General features: G+C 36.1%; 1 protein-coding gene across 1 annotated transcript; it reads right to left on the bottom strand.

The window, feature by feature from the left end:
• Positions 1-365: 365 nt before the first annotated feature.
• SLC38A11 (solute carrier family 38 member 11) lies at positions 366-23,187 on the bottom strand. The gene is made up of 12 exons (XM_050977061.1): positions 23,151-23,187; positions 20,664-20,781; positions 20,166-20,240; positions 19,416-19,550; positions 17,721-17,786; positions 16,018-16,124; positions 15,777-15,856; positions 7,760-7,830; positions 6,782-6,943; positions 4,974-5,086; positions 4,170-4,301; positions 366-2,209 (listed from the first exon to the last, which is right to left on the bottom strand). The coding sequence occupies exons 3-12, from the start codon at positions 20,224-20,226 to the stop codon at positions 1,964-1,966; spliced, it is 1,173 nt and encodes a 390-aa protein (XP_050833018.1). The 5' UTR covers positions 20,227-20,240; positions 20,664-20,781; positions 23,151-23,187; the 3' UTR covers positions 366-1,963.
• Positions 23,188-24,025: the final 838 nt, after the last annotated feature.

The raw sequence follows: 24,025 nt of genomic DNA on the forward strand, positions 1-24,025 counted from the left end.
TCCCATTTTCAATATACTTATGGCTGAGAGAACCCCATCATCATCTGAGAAATTCACAGATGAAAACCATTGAGCATATGATTACATGAATTCAATTAATTTTGGCAAAAGAAACTTCTAAGAGCAAGAGAAGCTTTAGCAGCAATGAAAACATTTAACTGACCATTACTCCTTCATATTTTACACTTCAAAAATAAAACGAACAGTGAAAAAAAATTCTTTACATTTTAATTTATAAAGTAGGAAAGCATATAAAGACTCATCCTTCATAAAGAACATGCAAACATGATTTAATAACAACACAGCCTCAGTAGAATGAGATGGAAATTATTCCATTAACACTCTATAGCAAAGACAGTTTATAATTAATACCTGAAACTAGGTAGCCTACTTTAAAAGTAAAAAAAAAAAAAAAAATCAGAAAAAAAAGAACAACAAAGCTCATGAAAGAATTATGATTGATCAAAAAGATCTCCTTAGCTATCACAAAGAAATATTATTTGAGTTTGACTCCATTTGGCATAGAAGAAAGTGAATCTATTCAGTAACAATTCACCCACAGCTAAGACAAAATCAGCTATTTCTAAATCTAAACTGGTGAGAAATATTGTTGGTGAACAGTATCAGGTACCTGGAGAACAAATAAACTATCACCCTCAAAGTTGACACTTTGTAGAGAAATGAAAGCAGAGTAATAGTCATGCTTCTCTCTAATTGCTTTACAACTTAAAAAAAAAATCCCAAAGAAACAACAAAAAACCCCAGTATATTTAAAGCATTTATTTTGGAAGCACTACTTTTTAAAAGTGTATTATTCGTACAAGTGTTACCATCATCTAGAGACCATTGCTTACACATTTGTTCAGCTGGAAGTCTTTAATGACATAGCTTTGTCATGCAAGATGAAGACAAAATCCATCCCCATTAAGCACCATGAAAATGAAGTAGCATTACACGTCTAGCTGGCATGAAGAACCACAAGGATCACAATAATGCAAAAATTACCTCAAGTACATATTTTGATTTGGTAACATTTTCAAAAATGACAGCATTGATATGACTGAGGATACTCATATTACTCAACCTCAAATTAGTCCTATTCTATAGGCATGTGATTCTATTTTTATCTATACTTATGTATATATGTATATTTATACACATACATATATATACATAAATCCTTGATGTTAGATGAATTTAGGAAAATGTAACCAATCACCAAAATTTGACAAACCATGACAAAATCATTAGTCATATACTGAAAAGAAACAAAGGACTAGAAGGATAATCAAGTTTAGAATGTTAGTTTCAATTCAGTTTCAGAAATAATGAATAATAATATAAATGTAAGAATTGAGCTGCAATGTAATTTCCTTCTTCGTCAATCCTGAAATTTTTACAAAGACTGCCGAGCTGAATCTTTTGAAATCCACTCTTGTGGATTTATTTGTGCAATATCTTTCAATTACAAGACCACATATTGTAACAGTTACAATTAAATTGTATCTGTTACAGTTCAGTCAGAATACAAAATTTCCTTTGACTCAAGATCCAGTAAAAGGGAAGCTTTCAGCTCTAAAGGAAAGTCACTGCAAAATCAAAGACAGAATTAATAAGAATTAATGGCAGAATTGTAGTACACAGAGATCCAGAAATACTTTTTCTCAGGACTTAAAACCCCCATACCATAGTGTGCTAATAAATACACATGAAAAATTATAAAATTAATAAAAACTAAGTTAAATCAATGAAACATGGGAAAGGTTTTCCAAAACATTTAATTTATCACTTTTAAACAGCATTGTAGACTAAGGTTAAAAAATGCAACCTTTTTGGTAGGCTTGCAAGTTATTCAAGTAATGTCTACTGAAAGGCACCTCTGAGATTTTGTGTTTCAACAGTTAAAACTGAAGTCTCACCTGAAAAAGGATGGCAGCATAAAATCAAGTATGTAAATAAGTACCTACGGTGGAAGTGTGCTGTTGTGTAAAGAAACATTACTAGGGGAGCAGTAGAACATTTCTTTTCCATGGCTACATTCCTGGGGATGCAAGACAGTCATGACAAACCCAACTGCCATGACTAGCACACCAAGAACAAGAATCAGGCAGGATATGAGGTTATCTGAATGGTTCCACCGCTCCTTGGACAGCCTTAGATAACACGCTGATGGGATGATAAAAACAAGTGGGGTAGCACTCAAAACTCCCTGTGTGTGGGAAAGAGCAACAGAAAAAACCTCATAAGCATGTTTATATTTAGATGTGAAGAACAAAAACCTAAATTATTTAACAGTTGTGATTAGACTGATGCAACAATAAAAACAGAGGATAAAGGCCTTTTCCAATGTTGCTATATGGAAAACCTTTTTTTCCCAAAACAAAGGTCCCAAAATTATGCAAAAATATCTGTTAAACTATTTCCAATAATTAAGGTTTATTTAAATGCTTTTGCTTTGCTGATACAGAATAATATTTTAACATTGCAAGAAGCATTTGATCTTATTACATAAAGTTTCTCAACTTAAGAGATAGAGTAAAAGTCCAAACATAGTTCTTCAATACTTGAATTTAATTAAAATATTTAAGATAATTCCCTGGAGGAGTTTAGATATAACACTGACTTTAAAAGGAATAAAATTTTTTGAAAAGTGGAAGCATCATGAAGCAGTTCAAAGAATTCTGATCAGTTTTGACATTTATAACCTGCTTTAGGTTGACCTCCCTATGAAACCAAAGCTCCTTCTGACAGAGTAGAACCTTTCCTCTCACTCAAAATTCAGTTCCTCTTTAAATGCCCTCTTAGAGAGGAACAAACCAAAAGCACTTAAAAAAAATTTTTTTACAGTAAAGCCATTGCATATTAGCATATGAGTTACATGCCAAAAGGAAGCAATTTTATGTAGAAATTTTGAATGTTTATTTAGTTACATAGTTAACAAACACTATGTTTCAATTCAATTATGGCCAGATAGTAATCCAGCCTAAGTAATAACTTTACATCATTTGTACAAAAGTTCCAATATTTGTATGGTAGAACCTGTTAACAGTGATCAGTACAGACATCAGAAAGAGGTACAAGCACAGAGTACCTCCTCCATGAAAATTAAGCTTTAAGTCTGTGAAGTAACACAAACCACCATCTCAGTATAAGAAAATTCTTTGGCCCTTTTACTCCCATATGATCCAATAGTTTCTCTGGGGAATTACCACCAGGCAAACACAATAGCTTGTGTCTTGTTCTAAAACCAGAAAGCAGGGGAAGAGTAAGCAGGATCAGAGAAATAGTATCAAACGCCATCTGTGGAGAAGAGCCAAAAGACAGCTCTTCTGCTGGACAGAAAGCCAGCTGAAAAGACAGATCACCTTTCTTTCACATGTAAATACTCTGTCTATTCAGTTTTCCCTACTACTAGATATCAAGAGTGAACAATCTTTCTGTGCACAATTATTACATCCAATTAATACCTACAGCTGTATTGTCAAATTCTCTCTTAAAAAGGAAAAGCAAAAAAACCCACAAGACAGGAGCTACTCATGCAAATGCCTGGCTATCAACTTCTGCTTGTGACTGAATAAAGCTATCAGCTTGACTACTGACTAACTGTTTAGGAAAAAAAAAAACCAAAACACTGCATTGATGGAATGCTTGCTTTTTCTGCTTGCTTTTGATTGTATACTTCTAGTGACCATCTCTGTGGTCACTACTGCAGTAGCTGTGGAACCAGCTACTACAGGTTCTTTCTTTCTACCTCCCTCTGTTTTTTGCCCCTGTGGCACAAGGTAGTCACTAGAATCTGCCCCAGTGCTAAGTAATTTGCCAACTTAATCAGAAGCAGGGACTAGAGAAAGAAATGCTAAATTCAGTACCACTATACAGTTTGATGAGTATTTCAGTGATTTCTGCTGCAGCTTAACACATTTTGTCGGTCATAGCCACTTGCCTTATCTATAAAACAGTTCTAAAACCCTCTCCCAACCATATAAATTTTACTTCTTGAACTTCCTTTCACCCTTAGTTATCTGTTTTTGAAGCAGTAATTCCCTCTTCTAACACTACTACTGACTATGTCAAATTACGTAAGATTTTCAGTAGAGCTGTGGATTTGAAAAAGTTCTTATTTATTAATAAGTGATTTATTAAATAAAAGAGTACACAGGTTCACTTACATTCAGCTCTAAAACTATTCCAAGGCAATCATACACTAATGATACACCAGTCGCCACAGCAATGATAACTACTGTCACAACAATATGGAAAACTGTTGAGAGGTTCCCATGGAAAAACACATTGGCAATCACCTGAAACAGAATCACAGTTTTAAACCTTGATTTTTCTCCCTGTGTTATCAAACAACTTACTCCAAACCTTCTAACCTTAGGAAACTAAAGGAATGGGTGAGAATGTGCTGGTTGAATTTTACTTACCTGGCTTCAAGAAAACATCTTCATCTGCTTCCAAAAATTACTCATAACAATCATTACTAAAATTGCAGAATACTTCCCAAATTGACTTAGTTATACCTGTAGGATTTCAAAATTTACTCTTTTCCCATTTGCCTATTACAGAATAAATCCACTTACAATTATTCATTAAATTGATGAATTTCCTAGATGGAGATACTTCTAAAAAGAAAAAACTATTAAGATTGAAAAGTATGTATTTTTGGCTATTCTCAACACAATAACAACAGTGTCATTTATGCCAAAATTGAAATTTTAAGCAGTCCTGATATTACTAAGTAATTATTAATATAATGTTGACTAATATTATAGTAAATGTAAAACAACATTATATGGCCAGTGTCTAAACAGTAAAACTAGTCCCGCATACTCACTGCACATAGCAGGATAAAATATGCTGCTATTTATCACAGATCAACCATAGACTTCAGCTACAATATGTATTAAGAACGTGACAATATTATTAATATATAACAACAGTGTTAAAAGGAAAATGTAATAAATTCTTACCTCTCTGGTCACAAAACATTCAAGGGGGAAGGTCAGAATTACAGTGACTCCATAACAAAACCTTCCAAATGTAGCAAGGTTGTCATCTCTACAGTAGTTTTCAAATATATCTCCTGAGGCATAGCAAAACAACAATTAGTTTGAACCTCACATCATTCACCTGTATTTGCAACTTGAAGTGCAGGTTACTGGAGTTACTGGAGTTATTGAAATTTTCTGATCCCCTATTCTGACATGTAACTAGAAACTAGTTGCAGTCACAAGTTATGTCCGGGAGCAACTTTCAGCTTATCCTGCTGGTTAAGAAGTGTTTTTACCTCAAGTAGGATTTATCTTCAAAAAATATTTAAAAATATACATATCAGATTTTGTCATCTCTTTCCCATAACATAGATTTTGTATGAGATGCTGGTGTTTGATTAAGTACATGACAGATTCAGAAAGAAAGCTTATGTGTAGAAGATAAAATTTTCATTGAAAACTCCTAGAACAGCAATTACATAAAAAAAGGTAAGAGTTACCCGTGGAGAACTGCATTTCCCTGACAGTATCTAATCACAGCTAACAAGCTGTAGGAAAGAATTTTAAGTATTCTGACCTCAAAGGCCCATTATAAACATATGGATTATTACCTAGAAAATCATCTTGTATCTGAAAACAAAAGCATCACTATAAAATCCAAATCATCTTGCTTGGTTTTTACCACAACGAGTCTATAATAATGATCTCTGAAGCACAAGAGATAGTGCAAGACAGTGACCAGATGATCTATCAGTCCTCTTTTATGTGGTTACGACAGTGTCTCATGATTTACTACTTTAGGAATCACAATGGCACTGAACAAGCAATAAAGTGTACTTTAAACAGCCCAAAGATTTTGGCAGGGGAGACAGAAGGTGAGATGGAACCTGCTAACACATGAGTCATAAAGGAGGAGCTGAGGAGGAGCTGCAGGCAGAGCTTTCTGTACCTGAAAGTTCTCAGCCAGCCTGCATTTGGTCTACCAACAGTACATCTAGGACAGTGACTTACTCTGCTGGAATAAGCACTGGAGGCAGGAAAAAAGGACAGATAAACCAGGAGTCCCCATCCTACAATTTCTCTGTTCTCAACTAAATGCTGTTGTTCACCAGAAAAGGAAAAAGCTTGGAAGCCTCCTCCTACAATCCAGAATGTCACTATTAAGTAACAGAAAATATGCTTGTTTATGAAATGTGTATTTTCCCCTGAAGAAAGTAATGCACTGAAACCAATTAATACCTTGTTCTTATAAACATGACTTTTTCACTTCAACACAATTATGTTAAATAGCATGATGCAACATTGGTTATATATTTATGTGTATTCATATACCCACAGAGGGGATAGTAGGATTAGTAACACCAGAACAGCTGTGGCAAAGACAGGAAATATCTCTAAGATGCTGTATTAGTAGAGACAAGAAAAAATGTAAGAAAATATTCACAGATATATTCCAGATATCCTGTAGGAAATTTTTGATCTTACTGCTCTCTGCTGCTGGATCATGTGGATAAATCATAGCTGTGCAGTCCTCAAAGTATTTTAATGATGGAAGTATTCAAACGGGACTTCCACTGGTGAGGCATATGCTTAAGAATCTGACAGCTATTAGCATGTAGCTGATGTTTTGGTTGTTGGGTAACTATGAGGAATGCCCTATTTCTGCCCAAATATACTATGATTTTTGCATTTTTACAGTCACCAAGATGTTTACAGAAAACATCAGACAGATGGCAGACACATAGGATTATAGCAAGCACCAAAAATTGAGGGATCAAGCAGTTTACCTTCTGTGTATCCTGTAAAAGTCATATATCCACTGGCAGCAAACACTACACTGATGATAAGAGCAAGGGCCACGGACATATGTGTGACTTGAGACCAGTTCTTTAATGTGGGTTCTTCCAGAGACCCATATATTAAAAAGCTGTTATGATGGCAGATGAATGCTGAAACACACATGACAGTTAAAGCAAATGTATGAATTCATGCATAAATGCATAGAGACACAGCACAGTTTGAATTCACTCATTATTAAATACAAACATTAATCTTGCAATGAGTGGCAAAGATAAATGGCTTGAACCTTTGCTTGCTTAGTTGATTTGATGAAGTTTTATATTCATCCTGAGATGATTCTGATTACATTATCCTTAAATGCTATGCCATTTCCCACCCTCCACATCTCCATTCCACAGCTATTTCCTCCTCCTGCTCTTCTTTTAAGAACCCAGCAGCAGATTTGAGAAGTCATTTCTTTTTAAATACACAGAGCCATTTGCTACTTTCAGACCTCATATGGCATCCATTTTAGGCAGCAGCAATCATTGGGAGACCTCAGATTATCACAATGCTAACAGGAAATAATATAGCAGATCCTGCAGGCAGGAACAGATTTAAGAATGAGGACTTTCCTGTAAGAGGTACCCAAGGGAATGCAGAATGATCCCAGCCCCCTCAGTTTATCAGTCAGACAAACCCACTGATGCAGGGGCTTTAGGATGACCTGCACAGGTGATCTGCACTCACACGCACACTGTCTCTGCTATGGTGGCAAGCCTCCAGGGCCAAATGCACAATGGATGAGGTTATTGTCTTACACAATAACAATGACATTCAAATGGATCATTCACACAGTTTATTTTTTTTCAACACCAGTTTAACATGAATATTAAAAAAAAATTCTAGTTTCAAAACATAAAATAGTTTCTTACAATTGATTATTGAAAAAAAACCTCAAACAGCAAAAAAAAAAAACCACTTACCAAATGACATCACCCCAATGGCTTGTACTGCATTTGGTTTTGCAAATATCCATGCATTTTCTGATTTGGGTCTAAAACAGACATTTAAATAGGTTACCCTCTTTTCAAATATCAGTTACTGCTCTCTGACATAGCCCCAGTGTTTATTAATGACCTAAAACCAAGGAGATACCTTTCTCATCTCCCTTGTTTTGATTCAAGTATTTCTGTAACGAGTGTTTACAGCCAAAAATGTCAGCCTGTTTCAGTTTTGTAAATAAACTCTTCAAGTCAGCATATACCAAGAAACAGCAAGATGGAAGGTAAAAGCTGTTACTGATTCAGACTACGGTTATCTCAACTGAAAATGTCCTTTGACTATTTAGAGGCAATTTCTACCTTTGAATTTAAACATGCAATTGATGCAGTCTAGAGATATCATTTTACTAGGCTACAAATCAAGTGAGGGAGTTTGCCTTTCTTTACACCTCTTCCAACTGTTCCTCAAAGTAAAGAAATTATGCTACTTCCCAAAACATAAAAGAAATTCTAAGAGAGTACACGAAGACTTTTACAGTCAGGCAAAAATGTAATACTCCCCACACCCCCTCCTCTAAGATATACTCACAGATTTGGACCTGTGGCAATTGCAATGCTTGGAGGAGGACCACCAGCAAACTTTGTTAAAAACTATTTACTGCATGAACTTCATCTTGGAATAAAGAGCCAAAATGAAAAAAACAGGGAAGGACACCAGAAATACAATTTGCTAGAAAGATCAAATGAAATTCACAAGCTAGTTAAATATTGAATTTATAATATTAAAGCACAGACAATGAAAAACAATCACGCTTGCTCTTAAAAAGTTGGCCACTGCTAACCTTGATTGCTCTGCTTTTATTTAGAGGGAAAGCTGCTGCCACCTGAGGCCTTAAGATGCTCTTTTCCTACTGCCCTAGGAAGAAGTATGGCACTCAGGCCAGTTCTGTGAAGGTAACAATGGCAGCTTTATCTCTCCCTCTCTTTGGTGATCTCTCCCTCTCACTGGTTTTGACAGCTGCAGTGGCATATGCTATGCCAGGTTTCATTGCTTTCAAATGTTTAAATTACACCTCCAGCCCCTAAACAGATTAAAATAAAAGTAATAGGAAAAAAAAAAAAAAAAAAAAAAAAAAAAAAAAAAAAGAAGTAAAAAAATGTTGTAGTTTCCTCTTTCAGAACTCATATCTTACTGTTTCTTGAGTTCAAATACTCAATCCTTCCTTGTTCATATTAATAAAACCCAGATTTAAAGTACCTAATGCACATTCAATTCAAACTTAGAGCAGCTTTTCAGCTCTCAAGCTGTGGTTGCAAAGCTTAACTTTGAAATTAATAGAGCCTGAACATAAAATCAAGTTCCCTTTGTTTGTCCTCAGGTACAGTATATTGTCTTGAACTGCTGTAACATACTGCAGCTGAATATGGCCCTCCTAAAATATTCTCAGACTCAGCAAGTAGATGAAAAGTACTATGGATGAAACAGAGCCATCTGGTATTTGTCTTGAGAAATAGGAGTTCTGACTCTCTATAGCTGCTGTTGCTCCTTATAAAAGTTCCCTTAATATTACAATGCCACTGATTTAAAATCACTACACTTAGAGATGCATCTGAAAATTAATATTAATAATTTTGAATGTAATGTTTTTAAGGAAAACATTCACATCTGACTGGAAAAATTTCAATACTATTTCAAAATAAAAAGAGTATAAAGGAAGCTAACACTCCACCTGCTCCACTCTGTAACCACTAGAGGTCAGCTTTGATAATAAACATACAAAATGAAAATTTGTTTTATATTTTCCTTTGACAGCAGAAGTTTTCTTTGGCTCTTTCTTATTAATAATAAAGTTAGATTATCTAATACCTTATAAACAAAAATATTTTTAAATTCAAAGAAATAAAGAATGCTTTTGCCTGAAACACATTTAATTTCTGTAAAAACAGTACATCCTGTGCAATGTTATATCTATATTATGAGGTCCTACAAATACAGATTTAAAAGGGGAGTTCAGAAAGCATATGAATTTCAATTGAAACACTTTCAATAAAGTGGCCAATTTTAAAAAATCACAGGAGCTGGTTTTCCCCTTGCACAGTGTCAGCTCATGCACTAGCAATATGCAAAAGACTAAGATATTGTTTTGCTTTACCAATGAATGACAAATCAGATTAGGAGTATTATTAGGGGGAAAAAACCCAAAAGAACAAAATCCTGCTTATTTAAGAGCCTAAGAAGATAAATTTCTTCCATTCTAGTAGCAGAATAGAGGAAGAATTTCAGATCCTGGATTTGAACACTCCCAGCAGCTTGTAATGTCCTACAATGTATTCTGGTACAGATGTGCTGTTTTCTTCAGTAACTCATATACTGCTGCATGTGCTTTGAAAAACATTTTCATATTGTGGGAATATGAAAATGGGGACCTCATGCAGTGAAAGCACACAGCCAGAAATTTCATTTCTGAGTGTCTGGAACCGAGAGTCAACAGTTCTAGAACTGTGATCACATCAGTAAGAAATTACTCCCAAGTTCAGTCTGCAGAACAAACAGACATAGGAAAGGCTCCCGGGAAAGGGTACAGGTGATATCAAAGTGTCTATCTACAATAAGACTTCATAGAAAGACTTCTCAGAAAGAGAAAACTGTGCCAGAAAACAGTAGGTGTTAGTTATAGAAGCGCCATATAGTGAACAATCACAGAAAATCACTCACAAGGCAAAGGGCAGCTAATGGAAACATCATCTGTCAAAGTAAACATACACAAATTGATTTAGGATATGCATCTCTGCAGGCAGATGCATGCACACATTGAAAGAATATCACAAGAACACAGGATAACCTGTGGTTTTTCAATCCTGCTGCTACTGTTCAAGATTTTTATTTTTTTTTTGAGGGGACTTTTATTCTGACCTACATTCTTGTTAGGAGTTATTAGGGGAAGATTTTAACTGCTGCTTATACAAGATTAGTATTAGCTGTGAAAATCCGTGAATGAAAAAATCAGCTAGCTCTCTGCTTCTTACTCAGTGTATAAAAGCATAGGCTATGCCTGCATGAACAGGAAGGTTTTTTCACACTGAAGAGCTATTAGTTAGATGAAACAACAAAAGGTAAGAGAGGAAATACAATTTTGAAAAATGCACTTGCTGACAGCTGTACTGTCTATCATATATAGTAGAAGCTGAAACACAAAGCAAAACCTGAGATGTAATTTACATGTAGTTCTTGGAACAAAAATAGTAAAAGATTGAGTAAAAAGACAGTCTAAAGGAGTTCCCATGCAGGGAAAAAGTCTTAGCTGAAAATAAGACAAAAGCAAGACAGACTGAAGGTAGTGAGGCCTAGCAATGATGAAGACCTAGAAGGTAAGAAAACAACACTGAACTGAGCTTTCAATATATGTAACTGAAAACATACCGTAACAAACGTATTAATGAGTTCTAAAAAGGTTTGAAAATATTCATGTTTATCTACATAAGAACAGGGAAATTAAGAAGAAAAAATGAACCAGGCAAAGGATAAGACATCCTAACAGGGTAAGCATCCAGATCATGAGTAAGAGTTGGGCAAATTTGTTTGGCAGTCTAAGATGGCCTCTCTTTTACTTCTTGCAAAACACTTGCAGCATAATTGTCCCCATTTTAAGAGTGATGCTATACAAAAATCTTTTCTGTCACTTATATAGAAATGTGGCAGTAGAAGAGTGCATGAGAAGCAAAACATCTTTAATGAAGGCAAGAGAAAGAATTATCCCTGCTTTCAACCAGCTTGTGGCTATGCAACACTGACTTAAAAAAAAAAAGGTGATTTCTAGATAGGAACAGTCATATTTTTGACAGGGGTATACATGTTGGAATGAGCAAAAGACTTCCATTGTTTTGGATTGAAGATCAGTGTCAAACTGCCAAGTTTAGGTGCAAACCAGTGGTTGACAATATAATCCAGAATCATCTCATAGATTCATTCAGGTTTAATTCAATGATTTCAACATTTAGGAAATTAACTGTAACATTTAAATTTAATTCTATTCTAAGGTAAAATACCTTTCTAGGTATTTTTGAACTTTAGAAGTTTAGAGATACTGAAAAGTTCATACATGCTGAATATAAATTTAATCAATATAATGGAAAGGAAATGAGTACAGCTCACATTAGGCTTGGATTTCATATTAATCAAAGTCATCTTGTGAAAGAACAGAGACAAGGCAAAGCTATTATGTCAGCCCAACTTAGATACAGCTACGTCTACTCTTCTTTCTTCCTTAATGAATTACTTCACAGTTCTGTAAATATAAAGTAGCTTAGTTGTTTTTAAATTTCATCACACATTTAAGTTTACCTTTGCTTACTACTGGATTTTTTTATATAAAGGAAGGAATCAGCTTTTTACTTTCAAGTTTTTTTCCTGAGCCCTTGGTGTTTTACTCCTGGAATCAGCTGCCAGTTGAGTAATTCTCACATCCTCTTCATGTGTAGCAGATGCTCTTGAAGTTTTTCATAGACATTTATGTATTATGGAGACCCTGACATCATAACATTCTTGCTAAGGAACACCAAATTAAATTAAAATGATCCCTTTTTACAAGCCACATAAAATATTTCTTTTTAAAGCAAGGAATGTTACTTTCAGGCTGGAAGCATGAAGTTACTTCATGCAGTATTAACATACTTCACGTTACAGTTTGAGTTAACTCTTACCTATTTTTTCTGATCACAGTATATAAACACCCCGCCATAAGAAGATGGCCATAGAGATCAGGTAAAAATGTATTTTTATCCAACATTTTAAAAAGCTGAGAGTGAACTCTCAATAATCCAGAACACTGTATTCTATCTGCAGGTTTATTGTGTCATTCAGTTAACAATAATCATATGGATGGTAGTTATCAAACCCAAAACAGAAAAAAAAAGAAGTACCTCAGTTTTATATTTGTCATAAGTGAAAATAAATTAAAACAAGTAATCCTGCACCTTAAATACATTTTGTTTTTCTCATCAGAATGTGACAGTAACATCCTTAAAATGTCCTTGGACAATCAGCCCTACACCCAAAGAAATAAAGAGGAAAACAAACAAACAAAAAAAAGAAGCAACATTCAAACCCTTTTAATTCCTGTTTAAAATAGTAATAATCTTGTTGTTTCTTTGATGGTCTAAAACATTGCAGAAAGTTTCAGATTACTGCAGAAGATATACTTTATTGCTTTTTTGTCCAAATAAAATTTAACTTTCAACTAGAGCATGGATTGCAGTTAAGCAAAAAATGTTTTATCATTTCCACATAATGATCCTGTACCTTTCAAAAGGAAGAAGTATTCACCTTGAAAAATCTAAAGGTAAATGAAAACTGATTACTGCTCAGAAAGTAATTATCAAAGCAGGAAGATACCCAAATGGGATTCCAGTGGAACCTGACCTGAGTCCAGTACTTTAGAATGTATTCAGCAATGAGTTGAATATGGAACAAAAAGCAAAAAGCATCCTTAATGGAAAGCATGAAATGTAATTAACACAATCATACTAGATAATGGGACGAAAGAAGAAAAATCATAAATATATTAGTAAATGGAGAAATCTTCTGATAAAACAGCATTCAATTCTGTCATGAAAAATTCTACAGCTATGCAGCGGATAAAAAAGCTTCACAAGAACAAGGCAGAGAGAACAAACAAACAAAAAAATCCCAAACTTCATGAGAGGAGTATCAAAGAAAGGAAAAATCACTGGCAAACAGATCTGCAGAGTATCTCGTGCTTAGACTGCAAACTCAAGGCACATTCATGATATCATGCTATTTTCCAAAGAGGCTAACATCAAACTAGGTTATACAAACAGAGGCATGGCAATCCCGAAGGGATACAGTTGAAAGGGATCTTATAACACTCTGCTCCTCAGAGGGAATATCCCAGGCAGGTGGGGCACCACAATTCCACTTTAATTTGCAGATTTAAGGCAGCCATTGAGAATGATTAGAAGCACAGGAAATGACAAAGAGAGAAACCCTAAAGGAACTGTGCCTATTTAGTCTATAGAAAGGATCCCCAAAGGGGGTCAAATTACACCTTTTTTTTAGAGGTGTTTTTCAAGCACTTGAAAAAGCATAAAGATTGCTGTCCATATCCACTGTGGTTAGGCCAAGAAGCAACCAATATGAAATGGAGTCATCCACAGGAAAAATTTGTAAGAAAAGGCTAGCTCAGGATGGGGAACCATGGAATTGTCTCGTTTGTTCTTGGCAATCACCTGTCATAAATGGCAGGCACATAATCAGTTCTGCCATATAACAGTAGTAGGGATTAAATATTCTTGTCCCCATTGAGCCTTTATCCAGGACTGTACAAATTCTTTTCCTGTATGACGAATACAAGGACTGTGCTTTCATATTAAAGATTTTTAAAAATCTCTTTGGGAACTCTGACTTCTATTGTATTTTAATAAGGATTCAAAGTAAATGTGTTCATTCAATTTACAAATGATGAGACCCATATTTTAATATGGGTCTCATCATTTGTAATATGATGAGACCCATATTAAAATATAGTATTATTCTTTATTTTCATTGCCAAAAAAAAAGTCATACAATTATACAACAAAATAGAAGACAGCTTTAATAATTAAAGTATATGTCTAAGTCTAACTGTAAAATAAAAATAGCAAAGACAGTAAAAATAGACATTAACAGAATGTTGGTGAGGAAAAAAAAATTACCAACTGTTTATCAACTTGCTAAATGCATTTTTGAAAACAACTATAAGGGCAGAAATGGAAGTCTCTAAAGAATTAAGAAGTAAAACTTCAAGCATCACTTAAAATTAAACAGCATGTATTGTAAGAAAAAATAAAGCTATGCATTCCATATTTTTCAGTGCATCACAACTGTGGAGAAGAAACGTTACCATAGTAACAAGGTTATCAGTAAGTATTATATATAGCTTCTTCCCTTTTTAACAGGGAGTTTTGAGATTAACCTTTTAAAAACCCCTTTGACACACAGTGTGAAAAAACATGCTGCTCCAGAAATATGGTGAGGAGGGAAGTTCCACACTGTCCTGAGAGAGAGATTTTGTGGATGATAGACAACATCATGTGGTACAGCCTAAGAAACTGCTATTCTAGGCATCTTCCTACCATTAAAGCTGAATACCCTGCAATTAACCCAATGTATCACAGAAGTAATACAACTGAACAATTGTGCCTAACACTGATGAAACAAGCCTGGTGGAAGAATCTACTTAGGGAAACATAAGAAGTAGCACATAAACCTTGTCCAATAAATTAAAAGGCACAGTCAGGAATAGAATTTGTCATCTTTATTAATATAACTATATATTTAAAGGATGAGAAAAAAGACAGCCCTTCTAAGCCTTTAAGGAAAAATAACAGATTCATAACACTTTCTTGCAATATAATTATAAAAATATTGTTACAACGCATACTTATGTGTACCAAATTGTCTAGAACACTCCAATGTCCAATGTTAAATACTACCTTCAGAGTATACATAAGAGTTTTTCACATTATATAGTTTTCGCAATGACAAAATAAAGATTTTATTATGTGCTTTTTTAATAATTCACAGTATTTGTATTTTATTTTTATTATTGAATTATTATAATTATTATATTTATCTTATCAGAAATATGCCAAAGATATTAGCTATTTTAATGATTGTAAATTTAGGCAGTCTGACAATAATTGAAAAAATTTTAAAAAATTCAAATGACTGACAATGTCACATGCCAATTCAGGACCCACCTGCTCATCCATAATTCCTCATTTATCTCTAGGGGGTTTGAGACTTTCTTTAAATTTGCTTATACACAATAGAAGAAAAGACTAAAAGGAATAAAGTATATTTAGCTGTTCATTGTATTGCTGTTGATAGAGATTTTTCAAAAGCAGGCATGTTCCACAGCTACTCAGGTAAATGCAACAAGGAAAAAACAGATTATATATGAGTGGAAGTTCACTTTGGGGTAAGTGTAAGAATACTCACACTTGTGGACTGAAGGTTACTGTTCTCACCATCACAACAACCAGTATGACAATGGTTAGAATCAGAGAAAGAAGAGATACCTGTAAAGGTAAAAAAAAGACTTTAGTCAGTAAGCTGCTGAAAGATGGTCCTTTGAGCAGCATAATGCATTTGTTAATTATTTACACAAAGTTATGACTGGCACTTATTTTCAATGGCATACAGAACAATAAACCAAAAATCAACTGCTGTTATGATTTACCTTTCCCAATTTTGCTATGTCTCGATATAAAGATATAGGTAAGGTAAAGATGATGGTGGTAAGAAGAATTATGAAGTGACGGTCGGTAAGCACGTTATCCACCCCAACTAAAGCAAAAAAGAAAATAATTTATTTCTTTAAGAGACTAACCTGAGAAAAAGATTAGCTACATTTGAAAGGTTAGAAGTAACAAACTGTTGGTGATCAAGCTTTTATTCCCTTTACTCAGGCTATGTAACATTGAAAACTAGGCATCAACTAATACTGAGAAAGCCATGCACAGCATGGGCATAAATACAAGAATTCAGCAAATTCAAACCAAATGCATAACATATGGGATATATTAAATCAAAATTGCAAAGTCTGGATTCCTACATATAGATTGGTATTAACATCTTTATGTCTGGGTCAATGCTGGGAGACTGCAAGAAAAAAATTCTACCACTTCTTTCTGCCATTTAGTCTTGAGAATTTTTTGATACTCTGGGTTGACATCAATTACTGTGCTGTTTAGGATAGCATTGTTCTCTAAGAAATGGCCTAAAATAAGTTAATTTGGAGGTTTCTTTTGGGTACCTCCTTTCCTGCCATCAGCTGGCTTCCACTTGAAAAACAGATTACCTTGTGAAGGCAACAATGCTGTCATAATATTCCATGCAATCAGAGGGACTTGTTTGCATAACTGGTGGGTTTTTTCAAGCCAATGACAACTTAAAATAAAACATCTCCAAGCTTCAGTGAGGCCACCAAAATCACTGACTTGAATGAATACTTGATGAAAAATTATGGCTGGTAAGTGACAGGCAAATGACATGGAAAACTCAGTGTTCTGTTCTCTCTTTTCTTTGGGACATTATAAAGCTTTAACAACCTCTTTCCAGGAAGGTATTCTACCAGACAGTTAATAAGATTTGCCATGCTGGGGATTCCCCCTATTTCAGAAGCCATTTTATATATAAAGTATTAGATATTCACTGTCACTATCCATTTAATCAGGTATTCACAGAACAACACAGTGTGAGAGTTAAAACTACATCCACACCTTTCAGGTTTCACATGCTGAAAATTACAGCTCTCCTGTGGAAATGAAACAGTTCATACAAATTCACATTTCCACTTCATTACAGACATGTTTTCTTTCTGTTTAATCTCCTAGTGAAGAATGTTTTAACTTAGCTGCTTTTGTGCAAAAGTAGATATCAAACACATACATAAATTGCTCCATTGATGCTGCTGTGAAAACTTCAAGGGATCATGACTTAAAAAACATATTCATTATATATTTGTAACTTATCCAGAATTATTCACTAGATGAAGTACAGTTTCACTATTTAAATTATTATTATTATTATAAGACGTATCTAAAAAGAAATTACAAAACCCAATAATCTTGTAAATACCCAACTGCGGAAGACTCACTTCTATTTGCTTAGTATTTCACTGAAGCATCTGGTCTCTTCACTGACACTGAGTCCACTGATAGCCAAGGACTAGGATTCATAGTTTTTATTTGGGAAAGGCTTATTAAAGAAAAAAAAACAAACTCAAAAAACCCCACTCATAGACATATGCTTCAAGTTCTTAATTTGAACTAAGCTTAAGAGTAATTTAGAAGCTATATCACAGGTAATTGCAAAATACTTATGCTACGCTTCTATCCAATCCATAATCCCCTACTTATAAAATTTTTAAATGCATCTTACCTCCAGGAATTCTCTGAAAAACTTTAGTTAAAGTGTCTCCTGTTATTATGTTGTAACTGATCATAGCTTAAAGAAAATAAGTTTTTTGTTAGTACAAGTCACATCCAAATATGTGTGAATACACAAATTTTGCAGACTTCAGGATTACATGCCACTACCCCTCTAATATGAATTCTTGCTAGCAGCAACAACTTGAAAATTTCAGGTTTAAAAAATTAATTATTTAACACTTCCCTTTTTTATTTTTTTTAACAGGTACAACCTAAGCATTAATGCAGCCTGATAAGCAAGACCATTGTGCTGAGTGGCCATACAAACTTCCTTCAGAAGAGGATAAAAAAGGCTTTCTAAAACTGTTTGTTTCAAATAACAATTCTTTGTCAGTTTACTTTCAAATGCTTGCTTCTATTTAGTATCTTTCCTGTGTTAGTCTAACAATCAGTTCTGCAATTAAATGCAATGAACTTTCTAGCTCATGCAAGAAGCTAGCAAACTCTTTAAACCAGAAAAAAGGAGGAGAAAATAGATTAAGATATCAGATACGGACTTTGATTCCTTCCTCGGATTCGTAAGCGCTGTGGCCTAACACTCCTGTTTCATTCTTATCTAACTCTACACTAAGAGCACGTAAATTTGTGCACATGTATATACATACACAAAATATAATTACACACTCTCATGGTCTTCAGCATTTAGACAGCACATATTTAGGTATTGACCTTAACTATACATAAATATTCGGTGTTGTGAAATTTTAAGTCATAAACTCTACGTCTATAAATTAATGCAAACACATACAAGAGCATAACCATAGCTCTATGGTAAGGACTAAGACCTTTACAATTCTTTTTCCGTATTATCAAGGGAGTACTTGATTTACAAAGCAGTATAATTAAATGTGTAACACTGTTGCTTGCACTAACAGCAACTTGCCACCCTTAAAATTCTCAGGTATCTGCAGCCAGACCCAAATAGGAATTTTGACCTGTGACTCTGGTCACCAAGTCCAGACTCTTGATATCTCAAGTCATCATATCTTGCAGCCCCACATGTGAAAATATCAAGACTATTTAAGATTTGATTTGATTATGTTACTACAGCAGGAGACAGATTCAGAACAGAACTTTATTTCAAACTTCTGGTCTAATAAATTCCTGCCCAAATTATATCTTTTTGTTAATTTACGATTTCTTCTTCCAAGGGTCTCAACTGCCTAATTTCCCAGTACTTCGTTAGGTATGAGGCTGAATTAATGTTTTTGAAGAGCAATGACAGGACATAATATTCTAGCAAGACCTAAACAGTGGCTTCTCCAATTACAGTAACATTGCATCTCTCAAAATATACTAATTCAGTATACTCCTAAACTTCTATTTTACTTTTCTTTCAGATACATCAACTTTGTGCTGTGCTACTCAATCTAGAGCAGAATCTCCTTTGCTATTTTTCTAGCTACTTTTGTCATTAATTTTCATCCGTGTGATCACAAATTTCTGTAATACATTTCAGTTCATTTCTATTATTCTGATCCTTCAATTCGTTGAATTACTCCTCATTCTTCAGAACCCACAAAATAAATTTAATTTTTTTTAATAGCAAAGAAGCATATACAGTACATTCTTTATATAGGTATTAATAATGTGATAAAGCTTGTTACTTAAAAAACTTGAACATTTATATTTTATGTGATCTTACCAATAAATGGATATAAAAACTGGAGAATTGAAAGGATTAGATAACCTACAAGACCATATGTTTTTTTGACCAGCTCTTGATAGGTTTTGGTACTGGACAGATTTCCTCCTTTGATCAGTAATATAATGGAATAATCTGTTAAAACATAAAATTACTGTTAAAGACAACAAGAGCCAACTTGTGCTTGATTACTTTTCACTTTCTTTCATTCCTCTAACCGAAAAAAAAAAAAAAAAGGCTGTAAGAAGAAAAGCAGTGGCACTAGGAAGAGCAGGGATGAGAAATCTAAATCTCACAAAATCTCTCAATCCACTAAACCCAGGACCTATAGGCTCACATCAGAAGAAAAATACTTAAAATCATAGTACAATCAAAGGTTTTTATTTTGTAATCTATTTTTAAAAGTCATATACAACCATCTCAGGATTCAGTCTCTTAATTAGTCCAGTCTTAACAGTGGACTCCACCAGGTGATTATGAGGGCACAAATAAGAACATTCTTTCAAATGTAACCTTGATTAGGAAACTAAGGCTTCGTGAAAATAAATGGAGTCAAAAAGCAGCTTCATATGCTGTACAGTGTAATTCTCTGCTTTTACTAATCTGCTGAAGAGATTTGTGAGGTAAGGAAAAAAATTAGTCATTTTTATTGTCATAGATATACTTGTTTAAGGTATCATTAAGCTCAAGATAAGCTAAAATATTGTATGACTAATTTTATCTTTACAACAGAAATTGCCTTTAGAGTACCTGTGATTAAGGCAACCACAAACAAAAGCAGTATTCCTAGAGGGAAACCAGCTTCCTTCATCGAATATGGCAATCCTGCAAAGCAGAAAAGGACAGATTCTACAAGACTCTTTCCAAATATTTATTTGTGAGAATCAAAATAAAGAAAAACTCAGATTTTAAAAAATGCTAGTAATCTCCCAAATTGGACCAGCATGCTTAATAACCTCCAAAATATAATTTCCAGTGGACAAAGTGTTGCTTAAGTATGAAGTTCAGTCAGCACCTGCCCAACCTGTCTGACCATTATGGCCAAGAAACTCTGGGGTATTTTATCACTAAGGTGTGGGCTCAACTGAGAGCTCAATATTTTTGCAAAGTAAGCAAATAAATACAGAGAAAAATCTTTAAAAACAGCAGCAGAAAGTAAGGAATCAAATCAGTGTTATTGTCCAAGCTGGATAGTCATGCATGAATAAACAAGGCTGAATACAAAACAGTAAAGAAAAGTAGATTTACCTATAATGCCTGATCCTATGATTGAATTAATAATGTTAAATCCAGCTGATGCCAGATCACTGTTTCCTCCTTTATTCCTGGGCTTACTAAGGAGGGCTATTTGGTCATCTGTTTCTACCTATTTCAGGAAGACAAGGAAAACATTATACATGACAAAAATAGGTGAGAACAAGTATTTTTCACATAGACTATTAAATATTTTTTTAAATTTGTCAGAGACTCAGATTTGTAGAAGTATTTTGATAAGTAAATCCCATTTTTTTCAGTGAGAAATCAAAGGGGCATTAAGCAGCTAATTCCTGTATAAGTCTGACCCATAATCTCCTGTAATTCTCTGAAAAATAGTAAGTGGAAGGAGAGAAATATATATAAACTCAGAGGTAGACTGCTAAACAAAGACATTTTTAGTCATGTTTCAAAGGCAGAAATATGAAACAATTATTTTTGAAAATATTTTGGCTAATACATTGGTCACTAAAAGAAGTTCCTGAATCAGGGAAATCAAATTAATTTCAAGACTTACTAGTAGAGTATGCCAACATCTTAACATACTCTAATCCAAGATTTTATCCAGTATTTTAAATATTTCTGTGCCATTCAATGGTTTAATTAATTATGAATAGTTAATGACACTATAAAAGCAGCTGGTCCCAGAAAGTTTCTGTGGGAAAGAACCAAAGCTCAGAGAAAAATGTGGCCAGTAGCTTCAAAAATTAATGTTTGTATCTTCATAAAAGAACTTTTTAATAAACATGCAGTAATCCTCTCCTTAGATCACCACCGTGCTGCCAGAGAACATTTCAGAATTATTCATCAGAAAGACCATATTTTACCTGAAGTTGTGAAATTGAAGAGAGGAACAAACATTTAATTAATAAAATGCTTGCCTGTGTTCTGTGTACTAAGCATGAAGGTAACACCACTATTTCATGGATGCAGCAGCCTGTTTAACATATATAGCAGGAATGCTTGCCTCTAATATTCCTGGGAAAAAAATTAAATTACTGAAAAATCTAAGTCATCTGTAGATAGACACATAAACTGACAAGCATAAGACTGCCTGCCTCTAGTAAGGCTACACATTTATGTGGAACCTTTAATCCTTAAGCAGCACTAACATAATACTGTCCCAGATCAAAGCCCAGTAGAGCGTGGTATCCCATTTCTGAGTGATGACTGTGAAAGGTGCCTAGGGAAAAGCACATGACCCTAGAAGACAGCTAGTTAGCAAATAACTTTCCTCTCCCAGCTTTCCTCAGTTTGTGTATTTTGGACTTCCCAAAATGGTTGTGTTCTTGGTGCACTGCACTTCTAAATGGACAGCTGCTTGATTTTTCTCTTTTTAGAAACTGTGCATAAGTTTTAGCATCTATAATATCATGTATCAGTGAATGCCACGTTTTAATTAACCATCCTAGAAAGAGGCAGGTAATTTAATTTGTTCTGAATGTACCATTCAATATTTTCATTTGGGTGTCCCCAAGTCTTTTTTGTCATCACAGAGAAACTAACCACTATTTCATATCTTCTTCATATCACATGGTTTCATAAGCAACATTCTCCCTCAGCTGTTTCTTATCTAGACTTGTGCTACATTTTTATTTCACTACTGATTTCAGCAACAGAAGCATCACTGTCATACTCTCCTGAAATTCTAATGCTCTCTGCTAACAGCGCAGTACAGGTGAAATTGCACTGAACAGAACAGTCCAGTTCCCTCTCTTCAGTTGTTACAAGAAACTAACACAATGTGCGCTGCTAAGCCCTGGTCCCTTTTCCCAGCTGGAAGGGACATATTTCAATTTGCAAAAAGAAAAGGCAACAAAAAGTTGTGACACAGGTGAAACGGCTCCTGTGCGAAGAGCAGCGCTCCCAAGGGTGTCCCTGGCCCGCTGTCAGGGAGGGATGCCAGCTGGGAGCCCGGCCAAAGAGCTGTTCAACGCGGGAGACATGAACGCGAGGCGTCTGCCTCTAGCAGGGTCCTCTCCTGGGGCCCCCCGCGAGCCAGCCAAGGACACCCGCTACGGCAGCGACAGCAGCGGGCAGGGCAGGAGATGATGGGGCAGGGCAGGAGATGATGGGGCACGGCCCGAGGTGATGGGGCACGGCCCGAGGTGATGGGGCACGGCCCGAGGTGATGGGACGCTCACGCGACACCGCATTTCAGCCGTGCCAAGCAGCCGCCCTTCCCCTGCCTCACAAGGTGAGGTCCTCGAGACCGCATTTCTCCCCCTGAGTGGTACCTAGGACTCTTTCTTCTTCCTACGAATTCGGGGGCAACTGAACAGAGACGAAAAGGCCATCGCTGCCACCCGCTCGACCGCGGGGCGGGGACGTTCCAGCGGCCGGTCGTCCTGAGCCGCCGCAACCGGCCGCGGTGCCCCTCACACCCATCCCCGCCGCAGAGCGAAGTCGGGCGGGTGCCGGCGGGCTCGCTGAACCGCGCACAGTCCCACACCTGGCCTGCCCCCAGTGTCCGCCCGGTACCTGGCGAGCGGCGGCCGGCGGTGGCTCCGCGGCCGGCGGCGGCTCCATGGCCGGCGGGCCCGGGGCGGGCGCGCCGCGTCCCTCGCGGCGCCGCTGGGCTAGGGGGCGGCGGTGCGGCCCGGCCCGCGCGCCCGGCACGGGCTCCCCTCAGGCGGGTCGGAGCGGTCCCGCGGCGCCTCCGCCGTGCGGGAAAGGCGGGCGTGCGCCTGTCCGGCCGCGCCCGGCCCGACCTGACCCGCGGCTGCAGAGACCTGTTGGAGCGCCGGTCAGGTGCGGGAGGAGCACCGAGGGCTCGCTCGGGCGGGCGGGGGCTGTGAGACGGCGGCCCCTCCTCCGGGCGGCCCCTTCACTGGAAACATTCCAGAAGTAAGCGTTGAAAGTAAGGCTTCAACTTCCAAGACTTCGAGTTCACTCAATCCTTGTTTACCCCAAGAGCGCCAGTAAAGCTTTCTCAGTGGGATATGTAACAAAAACCAGGTCTGATGTCGCAGCTGCTAATTTGTGGTTGCTTTTCAATATCGGTGTTGTTGGCAAGGCCTGGCTATTCTCCTGAGGGAGGGTAATCTCCTGTAAAGAGTGATCCGATAAAGAGCATACTGAGGTTCTTGTCAAAGTAGGGGGAGAGGCCCAGCTAATGAAAAGATGGAGAATGCCAGTGCTGAAAGCTTAGTCGCTAGATATCAAGCTGAAACCAAGCAGCATCCAGCAGAAATATGCTTTGGAAATGTGGAACAAGCCACAAAAAGAAACGTACATCTTAAACCGAAACCAATAGGAAGTAGTAGACATTGATAAAAAATTGGAGGCAGTATTTAATTTTGTGAAATATTGCTGAACAAAAAATATAGGGCCTACAAGAGTAAAAAATCTACCTA

Source organism: Serinus canaria, chromosome 7, assembly GCF_022539315.1.
Source record: "Serinus canaria isolate serCan28SL12 chromosome 7, serCan2020, whole genome shotgun sequence".
NCBI classification, from domain to species: domain Eukaryota; kingdom Metazoa; phylum Chordata; class Aves; order Passeriformes; family Fringillidae; genus Serinus; species Serinus canaria.

Excerpts from the sequence above, each read along its gene's own strand:
- SLC38A11 (XM_050977061.1), bottom strand. The coding sequence starts at position 20,226 with ATGAAGGAAGCTGGTTTCCCTCTAGGAATACTGCTTTTGTTTGTGGTT. Across the intron at positions 6,944-7,759 it reads CATTGGGGTGATGTCATTTG|CATTCATCTGCCATCATAAC; the intron begins GTAAGTGGTTTT and ends TGTGTGTTTCAG. Across the intron at positions 4,302-4,973 it reads AATGTTTTGTGACCAGAGAG|GTGATTGCCAATGTGTTTTT; the intron begins GTAAGAATTTAT and ends ATTCTGTTTCAG.